This window comes from Heterodontus francisci, chromosome 48 (genome assembly GCF_036365525.1).
Source record: "Heterodontus francisci isolate sHetFra1 chromosome 48, sHetFra1.hap1, whole genome shotgun sequence".
Taxonomy (NCBI): domain Eukaryota; kingdom Metazoa; phylum Chordata; class Chondrichthyes; order Heterodontiformes; family Heterodontidae; genus Heterodontus; species Heterodontus francisci.
In genome coordinates this window covers 9,693,335-9,716,686 of record NC_090418.1, presented here as the reverse complement: position 1 = coordinate 9,716,686, position 23,352 = coordinate 9,693,335, and the positions used below count along the sequence as shown (strand labels likewise).

Genomic DNA, 23,352 nt, shown 5'->3' with positions numbered 1-23,352 from the left:
AGGGAAGTTATTCCAAGGAGCTTCTGAAGGAAGGGAAGAGAGAAAAAAGTTGCTGGAGGTGACAGGGATCTACTGGATTGAAGAAGTGGCCTTTGATGGTGGAGGGCAGGGCTGAGGTACACAGCTTGGAGAAACCTGCCCTTGACAGGATAGTGCTTGTATGGGTTTGAGAAACTGAAACAGTGACCCATGGTCCTTCTGCACCCCCTCACACCCTTGGCGTAGGACGTTAGGGCTCCGGCATCTTTGCGCCAACCCCAAAAACCTGTGGGGAGAAGCAACGAGACCACATTTTCCGCATATAGACCCCAACCTCACCAGACTGGAGCTCAGGTTTGAAGTGAGCCCCAATAGGCGGGCATGCTGCTGAGTCCAATGAATGTGGATCAGTCTTAGCCCCACCCCTAGTTAAACAGTAACCCTAATTCCACTACCTGAAAGAAGTCATCAATAATGTCGATCGGGTACATCATAATCAGAATGATGAAACCATAAAGGACCAGAATACAACCCATAAATAAATCTGAAAGAGAGAGAGAGAGGTCAGAGTGTGAATAGATTCCAGTCTGTAACTCACTCCCGGGTATCTGTTATTCTATATATAAACCCCCCGAACCCCTCGATTAGATTCCAGTCTGTAACTCACTCCCGGGTATCTGTTATTCTACATATAAACCACCTAAACCCCTCAATTAGATCCCGACCGGTAACTCAGTCCTGCTTTTCTGCTATTTTATTTACAAACTCCTCGATTAGATTCCAGTCTGTAATTCAGTCCCGGGTATGTACTGCTCCACATGACTTACCCTTGACTGGAGGGTCACAGGGTGGATGGCGCATTTGACAGCAAAGCGCGGGACTCTGAATGTCAGAGCGTGGGCTCAATCCCCCTGCTGCAAGGGAGACGGAAAGGGTTGCCGGCAGCGTGCCCGTCGAGAGGCAGGCGCACCCTTGCCACAACAGACGGACATCATCGGCCAGCGAGAAGCAGCACCTGCCGCGGCCAGGGAGCAGTCCGTTCCGCGCCCGCCCTGAAGGGCGTCGCTGAGGAGACGGAACGCCAGTGGGGGCATAACTAGGATGGAGAAGGGACTTTCATTTATATAGCACCCTTTTCATCCTCCTGACCATACTATTGACAGCAAACAGGCCATTCGGCCCAGCTGGTCCATACTAGTGTTTCTGTTCCACACGGACCTCCTGACCGTACTTCACCTCACCCTGTCAATATATCCTTTCGCCCACGTCTCCCTATCTACCTTCCTCTTAATAGGGCCGAATGATGGTCCCATCCAGCGGTGTAACACTCCCTCAGTGCTGTGGTTGCTGCCAGCCTACATTAACCCTGCTCAGGCCCCGGAGAGGGGCAAGAACCCACGTGCGTTCCAAACTAGCATCCCCTTAGAAAAATACACACCCAACGCATGCTGCCACCAGGTGCTTGACTCACAGTTTCTGTAGACAGGCTGCCGGAAGGGCTTTCCCTTCGAGAACACAAAAGCAACTGCCAGATACTGGCAACACGAGACAAAGAAAAGTGTCGTATTTTCATAATTCGAGATATTGTGCTCGTCCACTTCAGTCTCATTGTGAACTGAAATGCTGGTGTTTGTCAGCTCGTTACCCCGGCTCCCATTACAAGCGCTGAGGAAAGAAAACAAGTCGCTTCCTGTTAAATGAAGTCTGCACCATGTTGGCTTTTACATCAAAAGTAGGCAATCAAATAAAATCAGAGGCGACAGTCGTTTCAGACATCTACTGTCAGCATTTAGAAATAAGAGTAAAGCTCCCTCTACACTGTCCCCATCAAACACCCCCAGTACAGGGACAGCTCGGGGTTAGATACAGAGTAAAGCTCCCTCTACACTGTCCCCATCAAACACCCCCAGTACAGGGACAGCACGGGGTTAGAAACAGAGTAAAGCTCCCTCTAAGAGTAGTCCTCGGGTGAAGGTGCTAAATTGGGGGAAGGCTAATTATAACAATATTAGGCAGGAACTGAAGAATTTAGATTGGGGGCGGTTGTTTGAGGGTAAATCAACATCTGACATGTGGGAGTCTTTCAAACGTCACCGGCATGTTCCTGTGAGGAAGAAGGATAAGTTTGGCAAGTTTCGGGAACCTTGGATAATGCGGGATATTGTGAGCCTAGTCAAAAAGAAAAAGGAAGCATTCGTAAGGGTTGGAAGGCTAGGAACAGACAAATCCCTTGAGAAATATAAAGACAGTAGGAAGGAACTTAAGCAAGGAGTCAGGAGGGCTAAAAGGGGTCATGAAAAGTCATTGGCAAACAGAATTAAGGAAAATCCCAAGGCATTTTATACATATATAAAGAGCAAGAGGGTAACCAGGGAAAGGGTTGGCCCACTCAAGGACAGAGAAGGGAATCTATGTGTGGAGCCAGAGGAAATGGGCGAGGTACTAAGTGAGTACTTTGCATCAGTATTCACCAAAGAGAAGGACTTGGTGGATGATGAGCCTAGGGAAGGGAGTGTAGATAGTCTCAGTCATCTCCTTATCAAAAAGGAGGTGGTGTTGGGTAACTTGCAAAGCATTATGGTAGATAAGTCCCCAGGGCCTGATGGGATCTACCCCAGAATACTAAGCGAGGCAAGGGAAGAAATTGCTGGGGCCTTGACAGAAATCTTTGCATCCTCATTGGCTACAGGTGAGGTCCCAGAGGACTGGAGAATAGCCAATGTTGTTCCTTTGTTTAAGAAGGGTAGCAAGGATAATCCAGGAAATTATAGGCCGGTGAGCCTTACGTCAGTGATAGGGAAATTATTAGAGAGGATTCTTCAGGACAGGATTTACTCCCATTTGGAAACAAACGAACTTATTAGCGAGAGGCAGCATGGTCTTGTGAAGGGGAGGTCGTGTCTCACTAATTTGATTGAGTTTTTTGAGGAAGTGACAAAGATGATTGATGAAGGAAGGGCAGTGGATGTTATCTATATGGACTTCAGTAAAGCCTTTGACAAGGTCCCTCATGGCAGACCGGTACAAAAGGTGAAGTCACACGGGATCAGAGGTGAGCTGGCAAGATGGATACAGAACTGGCTCGGTCATAGAAGACAGAGGGTAGCAGTGGAAGGGTGCTTTTCTGAATGGAGAGCTGTGACTAGTGGTGTTCCGCAGGGATCAGTGCTGGGACCTTTGCTGTTTGTAGTATATATAAATGATTTGGAGGAAAATGTAGCTGGCCTGATTAGTAAGTTTGTGTACGACACAAAGGTTGGTGGAGTTGCGGATAGTGTTGAGGATTGTCAGAGGATACAGCAGGATATAGATCGGTTGGAGACTTGGGCGGAGAAATGGCAGATGGAGTTTGATCCAGACAAATGTGAGGTAATGCATTTTGGAAGGTCTAATGCAGGTGGGAAGTATACAGTAAATGGCAGAACCCTTAGGCGTATTGACAGGCAAAGAGATCTGGGCGTACAGGTCCACAGGTCACTGAAAGTGGCAACGCAGGTGGATGAGGTAGTCAAGAAGGCATACGGCATGCTTGCCTTCATCGGTCGGGGCATAGAGTATAAAAATTGGCAAGTCATGCTGCAGCTCTACAGAACTTTAGTTAGGCCACACTTAGAATATTGCATGCAATTCTGGTCGCCACACTACCAGAAGGACGTGGAGGCTTTGGAGAGGGTACAGAAGAGGTTTACCAGGATGTTGCCTGGTCTGGAGGGCATTAGCTATGAGGAGAGGTTGGATAAACTCGGATTGTTTTCATTGGAATGACGGAGGTGGAGGGGCGACATGATAGAGGTTTATAAAGTTATGAGCGGCATGGACAGAGTGGATAGTCAGAAGCTTTTTCCCAGGGTGGAAGAGTCAGTTACTAGGGGACATAGGTTTAAGGTGAAAGGGGCAAAGTTTAGAGAGGATGTGCGAGGCAAGTTCTTTACACAGAGGGTGGTGAGTGCCTGGAACTTGCTGCCGGGGGAGGTGGTGAAAGCAGGTACGATAGCGACGTTTAAGAGGCATCTTGACAAATACATGAATAGGATGGGAATAGAGGGATACGGTCCCCGGAAGTGCTGAAGGTTTCAGTTTAGGCAGGCATCAAGATCGGCGCAGGCTTGGAGGGCCGAATGGCCTGTTCCTGTGCTGTACTGTTCTTTGTTCTACACTGTCCCAAACATTCAACAGCACAAGAAATAGGAGCAGGAGTAGACCATACAGTCCATTGAGCCTGCTCCAATAAAACAATTATTTGCTCTTGGGATTCAACTTCACTTTCCCGCGCCCCCCCCTCCCCATATCCCTTGATTCCCTGAGACACCAAAATCTGTCTATCCCAGCCTTAAATGTATGCAACGATGGAGCATCTACAACTCTCTAGGGTAGAGAATTCCAAAGATTCACAACCCTTTGAGTGAAGTAATTTCTCCTCATCTCAGTCCTGAATGATCGACCCCTTATCCAGAGACTGTGACCTCGTATTTTCGATTCCCCAATCAGTGGAAACAATCTCTGTGTCTACCCTATCCAGCCCCTTTAGAATCTTATATGTTTCAATGAGATCACCTCTCATTCTTCTAAACTCCAGAGAATATAGGCCCAATTTACTTAGTCTCTCATCATAGGATAGCCCCCTCATCCCAGGGACCAGTCTAGTGAACCTTCGCTGCACCGCCTCCAATGCAAGTATACCCTTCCTTAAATGTGGAGACCAAAAGTGCACATGGTATTCCAGATGTGGTCTCACCAAAACCCTGTACAATTGTAGCAATACTTCTTTATTCCTGTACTCTAATCCCCTTGAATAAAGGCCAACATGTCATATGACTTCCTAATTGCTTGCTGCACCTGCATGCTAACTTTCTGTGTTCCTTGCACAAGCACACCCAAGTCTCTTTGAACATCAAGAATTACAAGTTTCACACCTTTTAAAAACATTCTGCTTTTCTACTTTCTATTCTTACGACCAAAGTGCATAACTTCACACTTCCCGACAGTATACTCCATCTGCCATCTTGTTACCTGTCTATATCTCTTTGCAGCCTCTCTGTGTCCTCCCCACACAGCTTACCTTTCCACCTACCTTTGCATCATCAGCAAACTTAGATATATTATTCTCTGTCTCTTCATCTAAGCCACGAATATAGATGTAAATAGCTGAGGCCCCAACACTGATCCTTGTGGCACTCCACTATTCACCGCCTGCCAACTTGAAAATGCCAAGTTAATGCCCACTCTTTGCTTCCTGTCCATTAACCAATCATCTATCCATGCTAATATATTACCCCCAACTCCTTCAGCCCTTATCTTGCCAATTTACCTTTCGTGTGACACCTTATCAAATGCCTTTTGGAAATATTACATCTACTGGTTCTCCTTTATCTACCCTACTAGTTACATCCTCAAAGAATTCTAATAAATTTGTCAAACAGGATTTCCTTTTAGAAAAACCATGCTGACTTGTTATAATCTTACTGTGTTTTTCTAAGTGCATTGTTAAGACTTTCTTAATTATAGATTCCAGTATTTTCCCAACGACTGATGTTAGGCTAACTGGCCTGTAGTTCCCAGTTTTCTCTCTCCCTCCTTTCTTGTAAAGCGGTGTAACATTTTCCAACTTCCAAACTGATGGGGTCATTCCCGAATCGAAGGAATTTTGGAAAATCATAGCTAGCGCATCCACTATCTCTGCAGCTATCTCTTTTAGAACCTAGGGTGTAGGCCATCAGGTCCTGGAGATTGTCAGATTTTAGTCCCTTAAGTTTCTCCAATACTTACTTTTGTGTTCTACTGTGAAAACAGACGCAAAGGATTTGTTCAATGCCTCTGCCATTTCCTCATTCCCCATAATAATTTCCCCTGTCTCTGTTTTAAGGGGACCAACATTTACTTTAGCTACTTTCTTGCTTTTGATATACCTGTAACAGCTATTACAGTCTGTTTTCATGTTACTGGCTAGTTTACTCCCATATCCTATTTTTTCCTTTATCAACCTTTGCTGGTTTCTAAAATACTCCCAATCCTCAGACTTGCTCCTCTTTTTTGTAATATTGTAAGCCTTTTTTTTAATCTAATACTCTCCTTAACTTCCTGAGTGAGCCACGGATGGGTCTTTCTGCATGAGTTTTTGTTTTACAACATTTTTTTTGAACATTTTGAATTGTTTCTTTAAAGGTTTCTCACTGTTCATTTACCACCATATCTTTAAGTCTATTTACCCAATTTACCTTAGCCAGTTCTACCCTCATGCCTACGTAATTGGCTTTCTTTAAGTTTAAGATTCTTGTTTGTGATTGGAGCATGTCACTTTCAAACTTACCATGGAATTCAATGGTATTATGATCACTGTTTCCCAGTGGATCTTTTACTATGACATTGTTAATTAGCCCTACTTCATTACACAATACTAGATCTAAGATAGCTTTATCCCTAGTTGGCTCCACAATGTATTGCTCCAAGAAACTGTCCCGAAAACATTAGTCATAGAGTGATACAGCACTGAAACAGGTCCTCGGCCCACCAAGTCTGTGCCGACCATCAACCACCCATTTATACTAATCCTACATTAATCGCATATTCTCTAGCACATCCCCACCTTCCCTCAATTCTCCTACCACATACCTACACTAGGGGCAATTTACAATGGCCAATTAACCTATCAACCTGCAAGTCTTTGGCTGTGGGAGGAAACCGGAACACGCGGCGGAAACCCACGCGGTCACAGGGAGAACTTGCAAACTCCGCACAGGCAGTACCCCAGAACCGAACCCGGGTCGCTGGAGCTGTGAGGCTGCAGTGCTAATTACTGCACCACTGTGCCGCCCTATCTCAAACTCATCTTCTGGACCACTCCTGCCAATTTCATTGTCCCAGTCTAGATGAAGATTAATGTCCCCGACAATTATTACATTACCTTTGTTACAAGCTCCAATAATATCTTGTTTAATGCTCTGTCCAACGGTATAACTACTGTTAGGGGGCCTATAAACTACTTCCACCAGTATTTTCTGATTCTTGCTATTCCTTATTTCCATTTCATGATCTTCTAAGGCTAAGATCCTTTCTCACTAATGCCCTTTTACCATCCTTTACCATCAGTGCTACTCCTCCTCCTTTGCTGTTCTGTCTGTCTTTTCGAAATACTGTGTATCCCGGAATATTTATTTCCCAATCTTGATCACCATGTAACCATGACTCTGTAACGGTGATTAGATCTAAATCCTGTAACTCTGTTTGTGCCACTAGTTCATCTATCTTATTGCAGATGCTTCGTGCATTCAGATATAGAGCCTTTAATTTCATTTTTTGCTTCTATTCCCTTTAATAACCTTATTTACTGATGTATAATTTTTGTTAAACTCTCTGTCCCTTCCTGCTTGTCTTTACCCACCACGCTATACCTTGGCCTTTCTCTTTGGATTTCTAAAACTCACCTCTCCTGAACCCACCCCTCACTCTGTTTGTTCACAACCTCTAGACTTATCTGCTGGCTTACTCTTGAGTTTGTACACACTGTCCCTTCCTATTACACCCTGATTATGATTATCCTTATTGCTCTTTTGCCAACTCCTCTCTCTTTAAATGATCACATCTTCCCTCACTTGATCCCTCGCCCCCACTATTTAGTTTAAAACCTCCTCTACTGCCCTCACCAGGACACTGGTCCCAGCAGGGTTCAGGTTCAGTACAGCTCCCACCTTCCCAGTACTGGTGCCAGTGCCCCATGAATCGAAACCTATTTCTCCCACATCAATCTTTGAGCCATGCATTTAACTCTCTAATCTTAGTTACCCTATGCCAATTTGCTCATGGCTCAGATAATAACCCAGAGATTATTACCTTTGAGGTTCTGCTTTTTTAATTTAGCCTCTAGCTGCTCACACTGTCTATGCCGAACCTCTTTCCGAGTCTTGTCCATGTCATTGTCTAGGCCACAAACACTCCCAGGGCAGGTACAGCAGGGGTTAGATACAGAGTAAATCTCCCCCTACACCGTCCCCATCAAACACTCCCAGGTCAGGTACAGCATGGGGTTAGATACAGAGTAAATCTCCCTCTACACTGTCCCCATCAAACACTCCAGGACAGGTACAGCACAGGGTTAGATACAGAGTAAAGCTCCTTCTACACTGTCCCCATCAAACACTCCAGGACAGGTACAGCACACGGTTAGATACAAAAAAAAACAGGGTTAGATACAGAGTAAAGCTCCTTCTACATTATCCCCATCAAACACTCCCAGGACAGGTACAGAAAAATAAGAAAAAAAAAAAACGGGGTTAGATACAGAGTAAATCTCCCTCTACACTGTCCCCATCAAACACTCCCAGGTCAGGTACAGCATGGGGTTAGATACAGAGTAAAGCTCCTTCTACACTGTCCCCATCAAACACTCCCAGGACAGGTACAGAAAAATAAGAAAAGAAAAAAAAAACGGGGTTAGATACAGAGTAAAGCTCCTTCTACACTGTCCCCATCAAACACTCCCAGGACAGGTACAGAAAAATAAGAAAAGAAAAAAAAAACGGGGTTAGATACAGAGTAAAGCTCCCTCTACACTGTCCCCATCAAAAACACTCCCAGAACAGGTACAGCACGGGGTTAGATACAGAGTAAAGCTCCCTCTACACTGTCCCCATCAAACACTCCCAGAACAGGTACAGCACGGGGTTAGATACAAAAAAAAACAGGGTTAGATACAGAGTAAAGCTCCTTCTACATTATCCCCATCAAACACTCCCAGGGCCCTCTCATCTTAGGTCCAATATCAAAAAGGGACTGGATTGATATGGTCCTAAACTAATTTTGCATAAGAAAATAAAAAAACCTGAAATTCAAATCAGAAAATTCTGCAAATCCACAGCAGCATTTGCAAAGGAAAAGACCAATCAAATGTTCATGAGTGAACCAGGAGATAACATAGGCTTACTGCTCAAAAACACAAATTTACCATTTCTCTGCAGACCTGCTGTGTACTTGTAGGGTTTTGTGTGGGACCCACACAAGCAGCAGAGAAAAGAGCAGGCTGGGCCGAGTGTTGAGTGATCACTGCTTTTAGATCATGAGTATGACACAGCATTTGGTGGAGTTTCTTGACTGCCAGGCACCCCTTCGACATCTCGCACCTCCCTGTCTCCACCATCCCCAAATGTCCACGTCAGGCTGATCGTGCCCGGCAGGCTATTTGGCCGCGAGGGGCATCACAGTTGCAGCTGAGGTGGATTTCCTCCTCAGCCAACACACACAGCACTGGAGAGGGAGCAGGAGTGCTCGCTTTTACACAGCAAGTTTCCTGGCAAAACATCCCCAAAAATGTTTCACGTCATGAATTACCATTTGAACTGCAGGCAGTGCCATTGTGTGGATGAACGCGGAGACCATCATTTCCCACAGCACCATCCCAAATCTCACAAGCCTCCACCGCCTAGAAGGACGACGGTAGCAGGTGCATGGGAACACCACCACCTCCAAATTTCCCTCAAAATCACGCACCATCCCGACTTGGAACAATATTGCCGTTCCTTCACTGTCGCTGAGTCGAAACCCTGGAACTCCCTTCCTAACAGCACTGTGGGTGCACCTACACCGCACGGACTGCAGTGGTTGCAGAAGATAGCTCACTACCACCTTCTCAAGGGCAATTAGGGATGGGCAATAAATGCTGGCCTGGCCAGCGATGCCCACATCCTGTGAATGAATTTAATTTTTGTTAAATGACTGTTGCCATTGAGTGGCACTTACTTTGAGGAGGGGGTCCACATCTCGTACCAGGGCTGTTCCTTAACCAGCAGGAAGGCCGTGATCTGGAAGGACAGCGAGAGGAGAATCTGCATCGATACAGATAGCAGCAACGGCACGGAGATCAGGCTGGACGGTGGCCTCTGTGGGACAAGCTCCTTCCAGGATGAATTCAAGCTCACTGCAAGGCAAGCAGTTACAAGGGCAGTGTTAGGCTTCCCCCATTTCTGGCTCCTAGCTTCCCCAAATTATCCCAACAACTTCCACATCGACTACCCCTCGGTGGCTGGGTCTGGCACCAGCGACCCAAACAGGGAGGCGAGAGCTGGACCAGGTTACACTATCTGCTGCCTGCCCAATGTCATCCAAACCACCCTCTGCCCCACAGGCCAGAATTCACCCTTCTCTTTTCAGATACAGTTGGAGTCTCCAGGAATTGAAAATTGATCTCCGGGACACAAAATAGAAAATGCTAGCAGCACTTCAGTCGGCTGGGCAGCATCTGCGGAGAGAGAAACAGAGCTGAGGTTTTGGGTCGATCACTTTTTTTTAAGTCAGAAAAGGAAGAAGTTAGAGCTGTGACAGGCGTTAAGCAAGTACACAGGCAGGGAAGGAAAGAACAAAGGGGAAGGTCTGTGATAGGGTGGGAGGCAGGAGAGATTCAAATGATAAAAGAGATGATGGTGCAAGGCCAAAAGGAGATGGTAATGGGACAAGTAAAGAAACCGAAAAAAGGGTCTGGAGGAGGTGTAAATGGCAACAGCGGAATCAGCACCCGACAGCTGCTGCCCCCACCCACCAAAGAATGGGGGCACAGGTTATGATCAGAAATTGCTGAATTCAACGTCGAGTCCAGAAGGCCGTAAAGTGCTTAGCTGAAAGATGAGGTGCTGTTTCTCAAGCTTACATTGAGATTCATTGGGACAGCGTAGGAGGTCGAGGTGAGAAGTGGGGGGGAGAAGTTCAGGGTCACGCTTACAGACTGTGCGGAGGTGTTCAGCAAAACGGTCACCCAACCTGCGTTTGGCCGCCCCAGTGTAGAGGAGACTGCATCGAGAGCAGCGAATACAGTATAGTGAATTGAAAGAAGCACAAGTAATTCGCTGCTTCACCTGGAAGGAGTGTTTGGGGCCCTGGACAGTCAGAAGGGAGCAGGTAAATGAACAGATGTTGCATCTATTGCACTAATAAAAAGAACAAAATTTTGTTTCTTTTCTTCCATCTCAAAGTCCCTCTCTTCCCCACCAGCCCCAACCTCAACCTCAAGAACCCATCACACCCAGCGTGACACCCAGAGGCACAGGACTCTCTGCCCGCAATCTGCTCAGTGATAAGTGGATCTTCTGGTGGATTTTCCTTCACTCTGATTTTGTCTCCATCTTGTGCTCCAGCTCAATTACGGGTCCCACGGGTGCAGGGCCCCTCCCGGCACCTCACTCCTGACTGTTCATCACAGTCGCGACTTCAGTCAGGGTTTATGAGCCTTCGTGGGGAGCACATCGCTGTCCCACCAGATTATCCATTCACTAATCTTACCAACAGTTCTGGGCACTGCACCTCAGGGCGGCAGTGGAGATTCACCAGAATTGTACCAAGACTTAAAGGGTTAAGTTACGAGGGCAGGTTGCAAAGACTATGCTTGTATTCCCTTGAAAACGATCGAGGAGGGGGAGGTCCAGGACAAGGAGGAAATAACCTTAAAATCAGAGCCAGGCCGTTCAGGGGTGATGTCAGGAAGCACTTCTTCACACAAAGGGGAGTGGAAATCTGGGACTCCATCCCCCAAAAAGTATGTGAATGCTTGGGGGGGGCGGGGGGTGGGTCAATTAAAGCATTCATGATAAGAGATCGATAGATTTTTGTGGATAAGGGTATATCGAGGGATATGGAGCAAAGGGAGATTTGTCGGGTTGAGGTTACAGACTATCCGCAATCTGACTGAACAGCGGAGCAGACCCCAGGAGCTGAATGGCCTCCTCCTGATCCCAACATTCCCCTGGCTAGCCAGGAACAGGAACCCAAGCTTGACCTTTGCTCTCTCTTGCCCAGGGATGCTAAAGGCCACTTCCTGCTTACTGCTAACCCGAGGCTAAGACTGGCTAGTTCACCGCATGACTTTTGTGATTCAGTCAATAGCCGAAGTTTAAAGAGCAGGAGGTCAGAGGTCGGTCTGTGCTCAGGTCCATCGAGACTGAATGTTTAGCGTCTGCAAACGCTCCCGATGCCAATTACAAAAACCGCCACCTTTGTAGAAAGTACCGTCGATGCAGCCCTTACTCACTCGTGAACACGATGGACATGATAATGGCCAGGTCGATGAACAGGTACTGAACGTCTCCTAGGTTACTCAGGACCTGCAATCAGAGCAATTCAAAAAGTCACACTGCATGACAGCACAAAGCCTTATTCCGTATTCCCCCGTCACTGTGCGTAACAGAGATTGAGAACAGCTACAAACGGACTGTAAACGGGCGAAACATCTCTCCGATACACAGAGCACAAGGATTGAACCCTCAGTTTCCAGCCTCCCGCGTTTCAGGTTTTGCTATTGCCTTCGTTTTCCTTGTCCTGCCTACTGCCATAGCTGCCTCAAAATCCCCAATACAGAAAAGACACGACATACCGAGTAAAGCAGTAAGACGGAGAGGTACTGGATGATGCTGTAGATCGCCATGAATTTAAAGACACAGAAGGAGGTGACCAGGGCTGCCCGACCCTCCCTGCAGAAGAAAGATGCCATTAATAACAGCACAAAAGTAAAGACTCCTCCCGCACCCCCCCCCCCACCCCACAACCATCTCCCTAGCCCAGCTTCGAAAGCGAGCAGAGACAGTGAATTTCGGCCGACGTGCCGATTACCTGATGAGATCGGGCACGCAGGAAATGTCCGGAGTCTTCGAGGTGAAAGGCGACGCCACAGAAGCCTCAAGCTCCGAGAGGGAGATTCCAGCGTGAGCTCGCTTCAGGGCCTGTGGCAGGAAGACATCGAGTTACACTGAGTCGAAAGCACAGAAACAGGCCATTCGGCCCAACTGGTCTGTGCGAGCGTTTACACTTCACACCACGCCACCTCCCACCCCTCTTCATCTCATTATATCCTTCTTTCGAGCTTCCCCTTAAATGTATCGACATTATTCACTTCAACCACTCCCTGTGGCAGCGATGTTCCACATTCTCACCACTCTCTGGGGAAAGATGTTTCTTCCAAATTCCCTATTGGATTTATTAGTGACTGTCTTATATTGATGGTCCCGAGTTTTTGCATCCCCTACAAGTGGAAACACCCTCTCTACGTCTGCCCTATCAAAACCTGTTCATAATTTTAAAGACCTGTATCAGGTCACCCTTCTCTTTCCTAGAGAAAAGAGCCCCAGCCTATTCAGTCTCTCCGAATAGAGTGACTGTTAGCATTAACCACAAGTCGTCGGTGATTACTGTACACAGCAGGGAGACTGCAAGGAGGGAGTCGGGGGGGAATACTGAATGCTGAAATAATTCTCGCCTTAGCTCCATTCCCCTTCGCGCTCTCCCCATTATCCCTTTTTCAAATATTTCCTCACATCCCCTTTTAAAAACGGTTCTGAATTCCATTTTCCTAGTTTCTGGTTGGGCATTCCAACCTCGGAGTAAAATAATCCCCCGCTAACCCGTCCCCAGGTGGTTGCCGAATTTTCTTTAGGTGGGGTGGAGAAGGGAGAACCACGAATGCGAGGATCCATGCGGGGGAAGCGATGGGTCGGGCTGTTCCAATTTTATATCCTGGACCCCTGTGGCAGATGCACAGAACAGTTTATAAACTGACACGCAAAAGCCCCAAACTGAACCCAAAATGTAGAGGATGGGAAGCAGCAATAAACAGCAAAATCTGATCACAGCCATGGCCGGAACTAGCGGGCAGTGCAAGCGAGCCTCAGTGCCTCTGGGCAAAGGAGAGCAAGATCAGCCCTCAGATCACTAGCCAGTAACCCCCTCACGAGGGGAGGTACGTGTATGTGTGCACCAATCAGGTGCAAATGGAATCAGGTGGGGAGCGATGCCCCCTGTAGTCGAATATACATGCCATATATGAACACGAGATAAGACTTATTCATTTATTCTTAAAAAACACAACTTTTAATTTTTAATGTATGTGTGTGAACGGGGGAGTTAGGTTAAAATAAGAAGTTATAAGGTTTTTAGACATAGGTTTATCTTAATAGTGTTTAAGATTTAGTTTTTCAATAAATAGCTAATTTGTTTTTGTCTAAAGGTACCTGGTTTGGTCTGTTTTATTCTGGGGGTTACTAGAGTGTTTAATTTGGCTGTTTTTCCGGTTGGGCAGGAAAAATTTAATAATATGCCGCGACCTGTGGAGTGACGGGACTGAATTGACAGTGCATTGCTCCCGCCTTGCTCGTAACAACATTCAAAAGGGAATTAAGGCAGTTATTTGAAAAGGAAGAATGAGCAGGGTTACGGGGAGAAGGCAGGGGAATGGAACTGAGCGAGCTGCTCTTTCAGAGAGCCAGTGCGGACAGGATGGGCCGAATGGCCTCCTTCTGCACTGTAACGATTCTGATTTTCTGATTCTGATCTTCTGAAGACAAGAATAGGCTGTCGGGGCCAGTCACATTTGCTCCATTTCCCACTATCCTGCTGAGGCTCGCCGTCTAGACCCACAAGTGAGGCAAGGGGGCTAAGAACTGGAGGGCAGTGGGGACTTAGATCAGGGCCGAGCATGAGCCAATGCCCTCAGGCGGTGAGGGGAGGCCGGGGGTGGGGGTGCTAAGAGATAAAACTGGCAGCTGCGACAAATAGTTCTGCCAGATATGTTACTCACCCCACAGTCATTGGCACCATCACCACACATTCCGACATAATAGCTGTTTAGAAACAAAACGTAGATACAAAAGTTTTATTCAATATATTCAACCCCATTTTTGCACCTGCTCCTCCAGCAAGCCCAACCTCCCCCTCCACCCAAACCCACTGGGGCAGCAGTCCCCAACAGTGGTAGCGTTCTCGCCCAATATTCATCCCCCAATCGACATCACTATCTAATCACTCAACACACTGCCGGCACTGGGAGCTTGCTGTGCACAAATTGGCTGCTGTGTTTCCTACACCAGTGACCAGACCTCACAAGTATTCCACTGGCTGTAAAGCGCTTTGGAACGTCCCGAGATCATGAAAAAGTGCTATATAAATGCAAGTCTTTTATTACTTCTTTGAGATAGACTCAATGCCCACTTTGGGGTGAATTTTTAAACTTAACCCACCTGGGATTGGGCCAGCTGGCTATCTTTTACACTCTACTGAGGGCAAACTGACTGCCCTGATCCCGTCAGCCATGAAGGTTAGGTGATAATGAACCCTCTTTGATTCAGTATGGCACCGTTAAGCTCCCTGGCTGTTGTCACTTGTACGATAAGGTGAACTGTTCCAAACGCGCGCTCAATGCTGGGGAATCTTGCCCCTGAGAACTGTTATCTCTGTCTTTGAAATTTCTACACTTACTGCATGTAATGAGATCTGATCCCCAGGCACCAGAGTTTGGAGAATCCTGGAGTCAGTGAAAATTTTGGTTTCAGAACACATTCACTTGCCTTGTTTATAAGACACTCGGGGTACACACCATGTATTCCCACCTAGCACCCACTGTAAACTTAAGCACATCCAAACCTCTGCTGCCCTGTATCCTAACTCTCACAAAATCCCTTTCACCCATCACCTCTGTGCTCACTGACCTACACTGGCTCCCAGTTAAGCAATGCCTTCATTTTAAGAATTCTCATCCTTCCTTTGATCTCCCTCCATGGCCTGGTTCGCTCCCTATCTCTAATCTCCTCCAGCTCTACCACGCTCCGAGATCCCTGCGCTCCTTCAATTCCGGCCTCTTGAACATCCCCCGATTTCCATCGATCCACTATTGGCGGCCATGCCTTCAGCTGCCTGGGCCCCAAGCTCGGGAATTCCCTCCCCTAAACCTCTCCGCCTCTCTCTCCTTCTTTAAGACACTCCTTAAAACCGACCTCTTTGACCGAGCTTTAGGTCACCTGTCCTAACATGTGGTTCAGTGTTAAATTTTGTTTGATAATTGCTCCAATGAAATGCCTTGGGACGTCTTTACTATGATAAAGGCTCCATATAAATACCAGTTGCTGGTGTTGTTGTTGTGTACCGTAACTGGATAGTAAGGAAATCACGTGCCAATAAGCCACAAGGAACAGTGATACTAATAATGCACTGTGAACACTCCAGCCCTGCCCAAGGGACAGTTTCGATACTCACTCTACTTTCTGAAGTGCCTCCACCAGCTGAGTTTTCTGATCCGGGGCCATACGGGCATAAACCGTTCCGCACAGGAGCAGCTGAACAGAGTTCAAAACAGAGGCCGTTAAACTTCTGACAGTAACTCACGGCAACACAGACACAAAACGACCATCGCTGGTAGTTCAACCAGGTTACGTCACTCAAATCATTTCTGCGGCACACGTGAACGGAGATTTTACACTAAACGTACATATATTTAATCCAGCTGCCAGCGGAAATCTGTCCTCAGCACAATCTGACTATCAAATCTCACATAGAGGGAGCTTTACTCTGTATCTAACCCCCGTTTTTTTTTTTTCGTTTTTTTTTCTGTACCTGTCCTGGGAGTGTTTGATGGGGACAGTGTAGAGGGAGCTTTACCCTGTATCTAACCCCCGTGCTGATCCTGTCCTGGGGAGTGTTTGATGGGGACAGTGTAGAGGGAGTTTTACTCTGTATCTAACCCCCGTGCTGTACCTGTCCTGGGAGTGTTTGATGGGGGACAGTGTAGAGGGAGCTTTACTCTGTATCTAACCCCATTTTCTTTTCTGCATCTAACCCCCGTGCTGTACCTGTCCTGGGACTGTTTGATGGGGGACAGTGTAGAGGGAGCTTTACTCTGTATCTAACCCCCGTGCTGTACCTGTCCTGGGAGTGTTTGCTGGGGGACAGTGTAGAGGGAGCTTTACTCTGTATCTAACCCTGTACTGTACCTGTCCTGGGAGTGTTTGATGGGGACAGTGTAGAGGGAGCTTTACTCTGTATCTAACCCCGTGCTGTACCTGTCCTGGGAGTGTTTGATGGGGACAGTGTAGAGGGAGCTTTACTCTGTATCTAACCCCGTGCTGTACCTGTCCTGGGAGTGTTTGATGGGGACAGTGTAGAGGGAGCTTTACTCTGTATCTAACACCGTGCTGCACCTGTCCTGGGAGTGTTTGATGGGGACAGTGTAGAGGGAGCTTTACTCTGTATCTAACCCCGTGCTGTACCTGTCCTGGGAGTGTTTGTGCTGTCAATGGGTGCAGAATATGGAAAGTGTTAACTTTTGCAGCACTAATATCAAGCAGGATGGATTGAAGTGAGGAGAGGGGGAAGGAATCAAAAGCTCAAAGATGGATCTTTATGGATGCGTTTGAGGGAAGATTGAAAGGGATAAAGACGATTAGAAGGCAGGAGAGAAAACGGTGTGGGTGAAGACAAGGGGTTTGGGTGGGGGGGGGGGGGGGGGGGGGGTAGAAAAGAAACAGGGGAAAGTGGGGGATTTAGTGTGAAATTAGATAGGCAGCACAAATCAAAAATGCAGAGATACATTTAAGGGGAAGCTAGATAAGCAGATGAGGGAGAAGGAGTAGACGATAATGCTGGTCGGGTGAGATGAAGTCATGTGGGAGGAAGCTTGTGTGGAGCATAAACACGAACATGGAGCTGGTGAGCCGAATGGCCTGTTGTGCTACTCTATGATTCTCTAAGTTATTTCAATGGAGCAGGTGGGTGGGTGGCAGGTTTGCTGGACAAAGCTTGTTCTCAGAGTTCTGTCACCTTTTCCACAGGGAGTGCAGACAAGCTCCACAGCCCTTAAAGGGAGCTGTGCTCGGTGTACTGCACACAGACAGGCCATCTTGGCATTTGGATGGGGCACAGGCTTGGCGGAGAGGGTGGGGAGCATCATTGACTGAGAGAAAGAAACGCAGACTCACCTTCGGCAGCAAGTCGGGGAAGTGTTCTGCAATCACAGAGAAGGATTTTCCACTCATGGCGAAATGATAGGAGATTTCAGGCGGCTGGGGCCTGTCTTTCAGGCTGTCATCCTCCATGTTTATTTGGAGATCCTGGGAAGTCAGGAAGTCAATAAAGGCAGCATGAAGCATCAGGACTGAGACGCATTAATGGCAGAGACGCAGCACATCTTCCTATACCTTGGGCACCACAACAAAACAGACATCAAAAGGGCCCGGCCCCACCAGTGCTGCCCTAAAATAGTGTGTTTGGTCTTAAGTGGAATATCCTAGGAGATCCTATACCTCCCGTTACCCCCAGCCCCATAGTCACAACCTACTGGTGGTGCATTTAGAAAAAAATTCAAGATGTGGGCATCACTGGCAAGGCCAATATTTATTGCCCATCCCTAATTGCCCTTGAGAAGGTGGTGGTGAGCTGTCTTCTTGAACCGCTGCAGTCTTTGTGGAGTAGGTACACCCACAGTGCTGTCAGGGAGTTCCAGGATTGTGACCCAGTGACAATGAAGGATCGGCCGATATAGTTCCAAGTCAGGATGGTGTGTGGCTTGGAGGGGAACCTGCAGGTGGTGGTGTTCCCGTGTAGCAGCTGCCGTTGTCCTTCTAGGTGGCAGAGGTCGCGGGTTTGGAAGGGGCTCGATGGAGCCCTGATGAGTTGCTGCAGTGCATCTTGTAGATGGTACACACTGCTGCCACTGTGCGTCGGTGGTGGACGGAGTGAATGTTTGTGAATGGGGTGCTGATCAAGTGGGCTGCTTTGTCCTGGATGGTGTCGAGCTTCTTGAGTGTTGTTGGAGCTGGACCCATCCAGGCAAGTGGAGAGTATTTCATTACACTCCTGACTTGTGCTGTGCTACTGTCCACTGGTATTTCTGGTAACTCACTTAAGCATCCACCTTTGGGGTGACCTGCTGAGCCACTTCAAAGGGAATGGAGTCACCTCCGCAGCACGGGTCAGGGGTCACGTGTAGTCTGAGGCTCACCTTTGACTTTGCTACCTTGGTGTCGTTTCCAACGTGTGTCCTCCATCCATTCGGATCATCAGCGTACTGCCAGTTGATGGTGGCGGACTGACCATCCTTCGGAGGAGACGCTTCCGTGACAATTACCTTCCCGTTCTGGGGGATCATCCCGCATTCTCGAGCCACGGACACCGCCGTCAACATGTTGTCTCCTGTCAATCAGGGGGAACGGTGGGTTTAACTGTGGTGCCTGGAGACCCCGCCCCTCTCCCCCACCCACCCCAACCTTCTGTCACCACCACCCACCCCCCTTCCCCGACCCTGCTCCACTTCATTCCCCCACCCCATCGACCCACCGCCCCTCAACACTGCTGAACTCTGGGTGTCCTAGTGCATGAATCGCAAAAGGTTATTATTCAGGTTCAGCAAGTAATTAGGAAAGCTAATAGAATGTTATTGTTTATCGCGAGGGGAATTGAATATAAAAGTAGGGAGGTTATGCTTCAGTCATACAGAGTATTGGTGAGACCACATCTGGAGTACTGTGTACAGTATTGGTCTCCTTATTTAAGGAAGGATGTAAATGCGTTGGAAGCAGTTCAGAGAAGGTTTACTAGACTAATACCTGGAATGGGCGGGCTGTCTAATGAGGAAAGGTTGGACAGGCTCGGCTTGTATCCGCTGGATTTTAAAGAGTAAGAGGGAATTTGATTGAAACATATAAGATTCTGAGGGGTCTTGACAAGGTGGACGTGGAAAGAATGTTTCCGCTTGTGGGAGAATCTAGAACTAGGGGTCACTGTTTAAAAATAAGGGGTCGTCCACTTACGACAGAGACGAGGAAAACATTTTTCTCTCAGAGGGTCGTGAGTCTTTGGAACTCTCTTCCTCAAAAGGCAGTGGAAGCCGAGTCTTTGAATATTTTTAAGGCACAGGTAGATAGATTCTTGATAAGCAAGGGGGTGAAAGGTTATTGGGGGTAGGCGGGAGTTGAGGTTACTATCACATCAGCCAAGATCTTGTTGAATGGCGGAGCAGGCTCGAGGGGCCGAGTGGCCTACTCCTGCTCCTAATTCGTATGCTCGTATCTGCAGCTCAGGGAACAGAGTGATTAATTGCATTACTGACCTTTGACGCCACCAGAGGGGTCAGTAGATGCATTCAGACGCACTTTTTCTCCACAGATTTTAGCCTGCAGTTCTTGCCCCACAATAACAATGTATCTTGTCTCTAATTTAACCTATCAACTGTGGCTCAGTGGGCAGCACTCTCTCGCCCCAGTGTCAGAAAGTCCCACTTTCTATTGGGTTCAAGTCCCACTCCCAAGACTTGAGCCCAGTAATCCAGGCTGACACTCCCAGTGCAGTACTGAGGGAGTGCTGCACTGTCGGGAGGTGCCAGCTGTCGCATGAGCCATTAAACCGAGGGATCCAGCTGCCCTCTCAGGGGGATGCAAAGAAATGTTCTGAAGCGGAGCAGGGGAATTCTCCCCAATATTTATCCCCCCCCAAACAAATTCACTACAAAATAGATTACCCATTCATTTATCTCATTGCTGTTTGAAGGACAAAGAACAAAGAAAATTACAGCACAGGAACAGGCTCTTCGGCCCTCCAAGCCTGCGCCGATCCAGATCCTCTATCTAAACATGTCCCCTATCTTCTAAGGGTCTGTATCTCTTTGCTTCCTGCCCATTCATGTATCTGTCTAGATACATCTTAAAAGACGCTATCGTGCCCGAGTCTACCACCTCCGCTGGCAACGCGTTCCAGGCACCCACCACCCTCTGCGTAAAGAACTAAACCCCCTAAAATTTTCCCCTCTCACTTTGAACTCGTGACCCTTCAGCCTTGTGCAAACCGGCTGGCACGTTTCCTACATTACAACATGATTACTCGGCCCCCCTCCCCTCCAGTGGATCTCCAGCCGCCAGGGTTCACTCACAGACCCATTGCACCTACCTGTCACCATGACTGTGCGGATACAGGCTCTCCTTAGCTCACTGAGGATGGAAACAGAGCGCGGTTTAAGCTTGTTCTGCATCATTACCAGCCCCAAGAATTCCATGTTGCCTTCGATCACGGCTCTGTGGAGAGAATGACATTCGTTTATTTAAGCTCATCGCCCAGGGCAGGGCCACAGCACAGTGCTAAGGATACCTGACGGGATGCTCTACTGGAAGGGTCTAAAACGGAGGAGCTCAAGCCCAACAGCTTTGCTGCAGAGCTACTGTTAGACTGGCGTCTTGTGTCCTTGTAGACTGGACCTACTCAGCCGGGAAACAACTCAAATGTGGCAGGAAGATCGGAGTGTCTGGAAGCACTGGGAATGAGGAAACGCATCCCGACTGTGGCTGGGAGGTCGGACTGAGATCACCATTTGCTGTGGTGCTGCTGGCTGTTACCATCATGTCGATATTTTATAGCGCACTCAATAGGCTCAGTGGATAAATGTGTAGCTGGGGCATGGATCAGACCGCCTCCGGTTTAATCCCTGGTATGTCCAAAGTGATCAGGGCGTGGGGAGAGAGCTCCCGTCAGATATCCTGGGCTAGCAAAAAGGCCACAGGGGAAATCATGAGTCAGGGTTAATTCAGGCTACCTGGTCCTGGTGAATGGATTTCTGTTGGAAAGTACATGTGCAGGAATGTGGTGTTAACTGAGCGGCGATGCTGTACATGGTCCAATAGCTTGCTGATGCTCATGTGTGAATAATGACCAATTGGGCCGTGCAGCTGGACTGCATAGAGTCAATGTCTCAGGAAGCTGGGTGGGGGGGGGGGGGGGTTAGGTTTCTTCATTCTCTACTCGCTGACCTACACTGACTCTCGGTCCAGCAACGCCTCAATTTTAAAATTCTCATCCTTGTTTTAAAATCCCCCCCCTCCCTCTCTCTACCTCTTCATCCTCCTCCATCCCCACCACGTTCAGAGATCTCTGCACTCCTCCAATTCTGGCATCTTGAATATCCCCCGATTCCCATCGCTCCACTGTTGGTGGCTGTGCCTTCAGCTGTCTGGGCCCTAAGCTTTGGCATTCCCTCCCTAAACCTCTCCTCAAGATGCTCCTTAAAACCGACCTCCTTCACCAAGCTTTTGGTCACCTGTCTTAATATCACCTCACATGGCTCAGTGTCAAATTTTGTTTGATAACCCTCTTGTCAAGTACCTTGGGGCACTTTACTCTTCACTACGTTAAAGGCGTCATCTAAATGCAAGTTACGGTCCATTATTACCTGTTAACGCTCTGCACCTTGTGCCAGGTAAGCTTTGCCTCCAGCTTGCGATGAGCCAGCGCGATTACCCTCAGTCCCTGACGCGTGTACTTCTCCAAAACGTCAGAGAAATTCTCCGGGACTGTCACAAAAGGAGGTCACAGGTCAGCCACAGCCGGTTTGGGTCAAACCAAAATCAATTCTTGCCTTTTATGTAACGGAACGATGGGTCTAGAAGTCTCCTGCCTGGGATCGCACAGAGCACCGGGCTAATACTGACACATCAGTGCAGGACGGGGAGTGGTTAACACACCCTGTGGCAATCAGTGCTCACATCAGGAGTTGTCAGAACCTCCGACCCCACAGCCTCTCAAAACACCGAGACCGATTACTTCCACCTCCGTAACTTCGCCACCCATCTCCCGCTGGAACCCTCAGTCATGCTTCTGTTAAAGGCATCCGTGATATTCGCCTCAACCACACCCTGTGGTAGTGAGTTCCAGATTCTCACCACTTTCTCGGTGAACAAGTTTCTCCTGAATTCCCTATTGGATTTATTAGCAACTGTCTTATATTTCTGGCCTCTAGTTCTGGTCCCCCTCACAAGTAGAATTTTTTTTTTCTACACCTGCCCTATCAAACCCCTTCTTAATTTTAAAAGCCCTCTATTAAGTCATCCTTCAGCCTTCTCTTTCCTCGAGTAAAGAGCCCAGCCTGTTACGTCTTTTCCCGACAGTGATAACCTCTCAGTTCTGGTATCACTCGCGTAGTGTCTGCTGTCAAAACACTCAAGAGTCCCTCCCTCCCTTGCCCTCCGCGCACGCACAGACGCACAAGCAAACCACCCCGCCCCCACCCTGTCAAGACACAGCCAGGTGGTGGGTGAGTGGGAAAGAGAGTTCCAGACCCACCGGTCTCCTTTTTACACAGGCTGGCCACTGTCTCAGGTGCCCCCTTCATGTACGCGGTCAGCCGCCTCTCGCCGAGGGTCCGGGTCACCACACTCATGCGCTGCAGGGCGGAGGAGAAGGGGAACTGGCTGATGATGCCGACCTCGTAGGAATTCTGAAAGGAAGCAAGGAAATAAAAATTACAAAACTAAAGGCGGCCAAGGAGGATGGAAGGAACAGACTGCGTCGCATCATACCAACCGTGCTCGCAGTTACACCACCCCTCAAAGAACTTCAAAAACAGCGAGTGGCGTGAAGGGCAAGCGCTGTTGTTGTGAGTGCGAACCTGGCGGCCATTTTGTCAACAGCGAGATCCCACCACTGGCCAACCTCAGGCGAACGGCCAGTTAACGTGTCAGTTTGAGGCAGGAATGTTGGCCCAGGATGCCGGGGAGAGCGCCCCGTTCGTCGGCTTGGATATTCCGACACTGCCCACCTCCCCCAAAAAAGCACAGGGCGTCGGAGGAACATCCCGTCTGAAGGATTGTGAGCTCT

The 23,352-nt window shown here is 48.1% G+C and overlaps 1 protein-coding gene across 3 annotated transcripts in view; it reads right to left on the bottom strand.

Annotated features, from left to right (window-relative positions):
- LOC137357334 (polyamine-transporting ATPase 13A3-like) overlaps nt 1–23,352 on the bottom strand; it is a 69,716-nt gene that overhangs the window by 7,826 nt on the left and 38,538 nt on the right. For all 3 annotated transcript variants that reach the window (XM_068023586.1, XM_068023589.1, XM_068023588.1), the window contains 13 exons: nt 22,819–22,972; nt 21,929–22,049; nt 20,656–20,780; nt 18,716–18,906; nt 17,694–17,825; nt 15,976–16,055; nt 14,525–14,567; nt 12,565–12,674; nt 12,329–12,425; nt 11,987–12,059; nt 9,709–9,886; nt 1,451–1,644; nt 435–523 (listed from right to left, as the gene is read on the bottom strand). In XM_068023586.1, the coding sequence (XP_067879687.1) occupies nt 435–523; nt 1,451–1,644; nt 9,709–9,886; nt 11,987–12,059; nt 12,329–12,425; nt 12,565–12,674; nt 14,525–14,567; nt 15,976–16,055; nt 17,694–17,825; nt 18,716–18,906; nt 20,656–20,780; nt 21,929–22,049; nt 22,819–22,972 (1,587 nt within the window). The remainder of the gene's footprint in view (nt 1–434; nt 524–1,450; nt 1,645–9,708; nt 9,887–11,986; nt 12,060–12,328; nt 12,426–12,564; nt 12,675–14,524; nt 14,568–15,975; nt 16,056–17,693; nt 17,826–18,715; nt 18,907–20,655; nt 20,781–21,928; nt 22,050–22,818; nt 22,973–23,352) is intronic.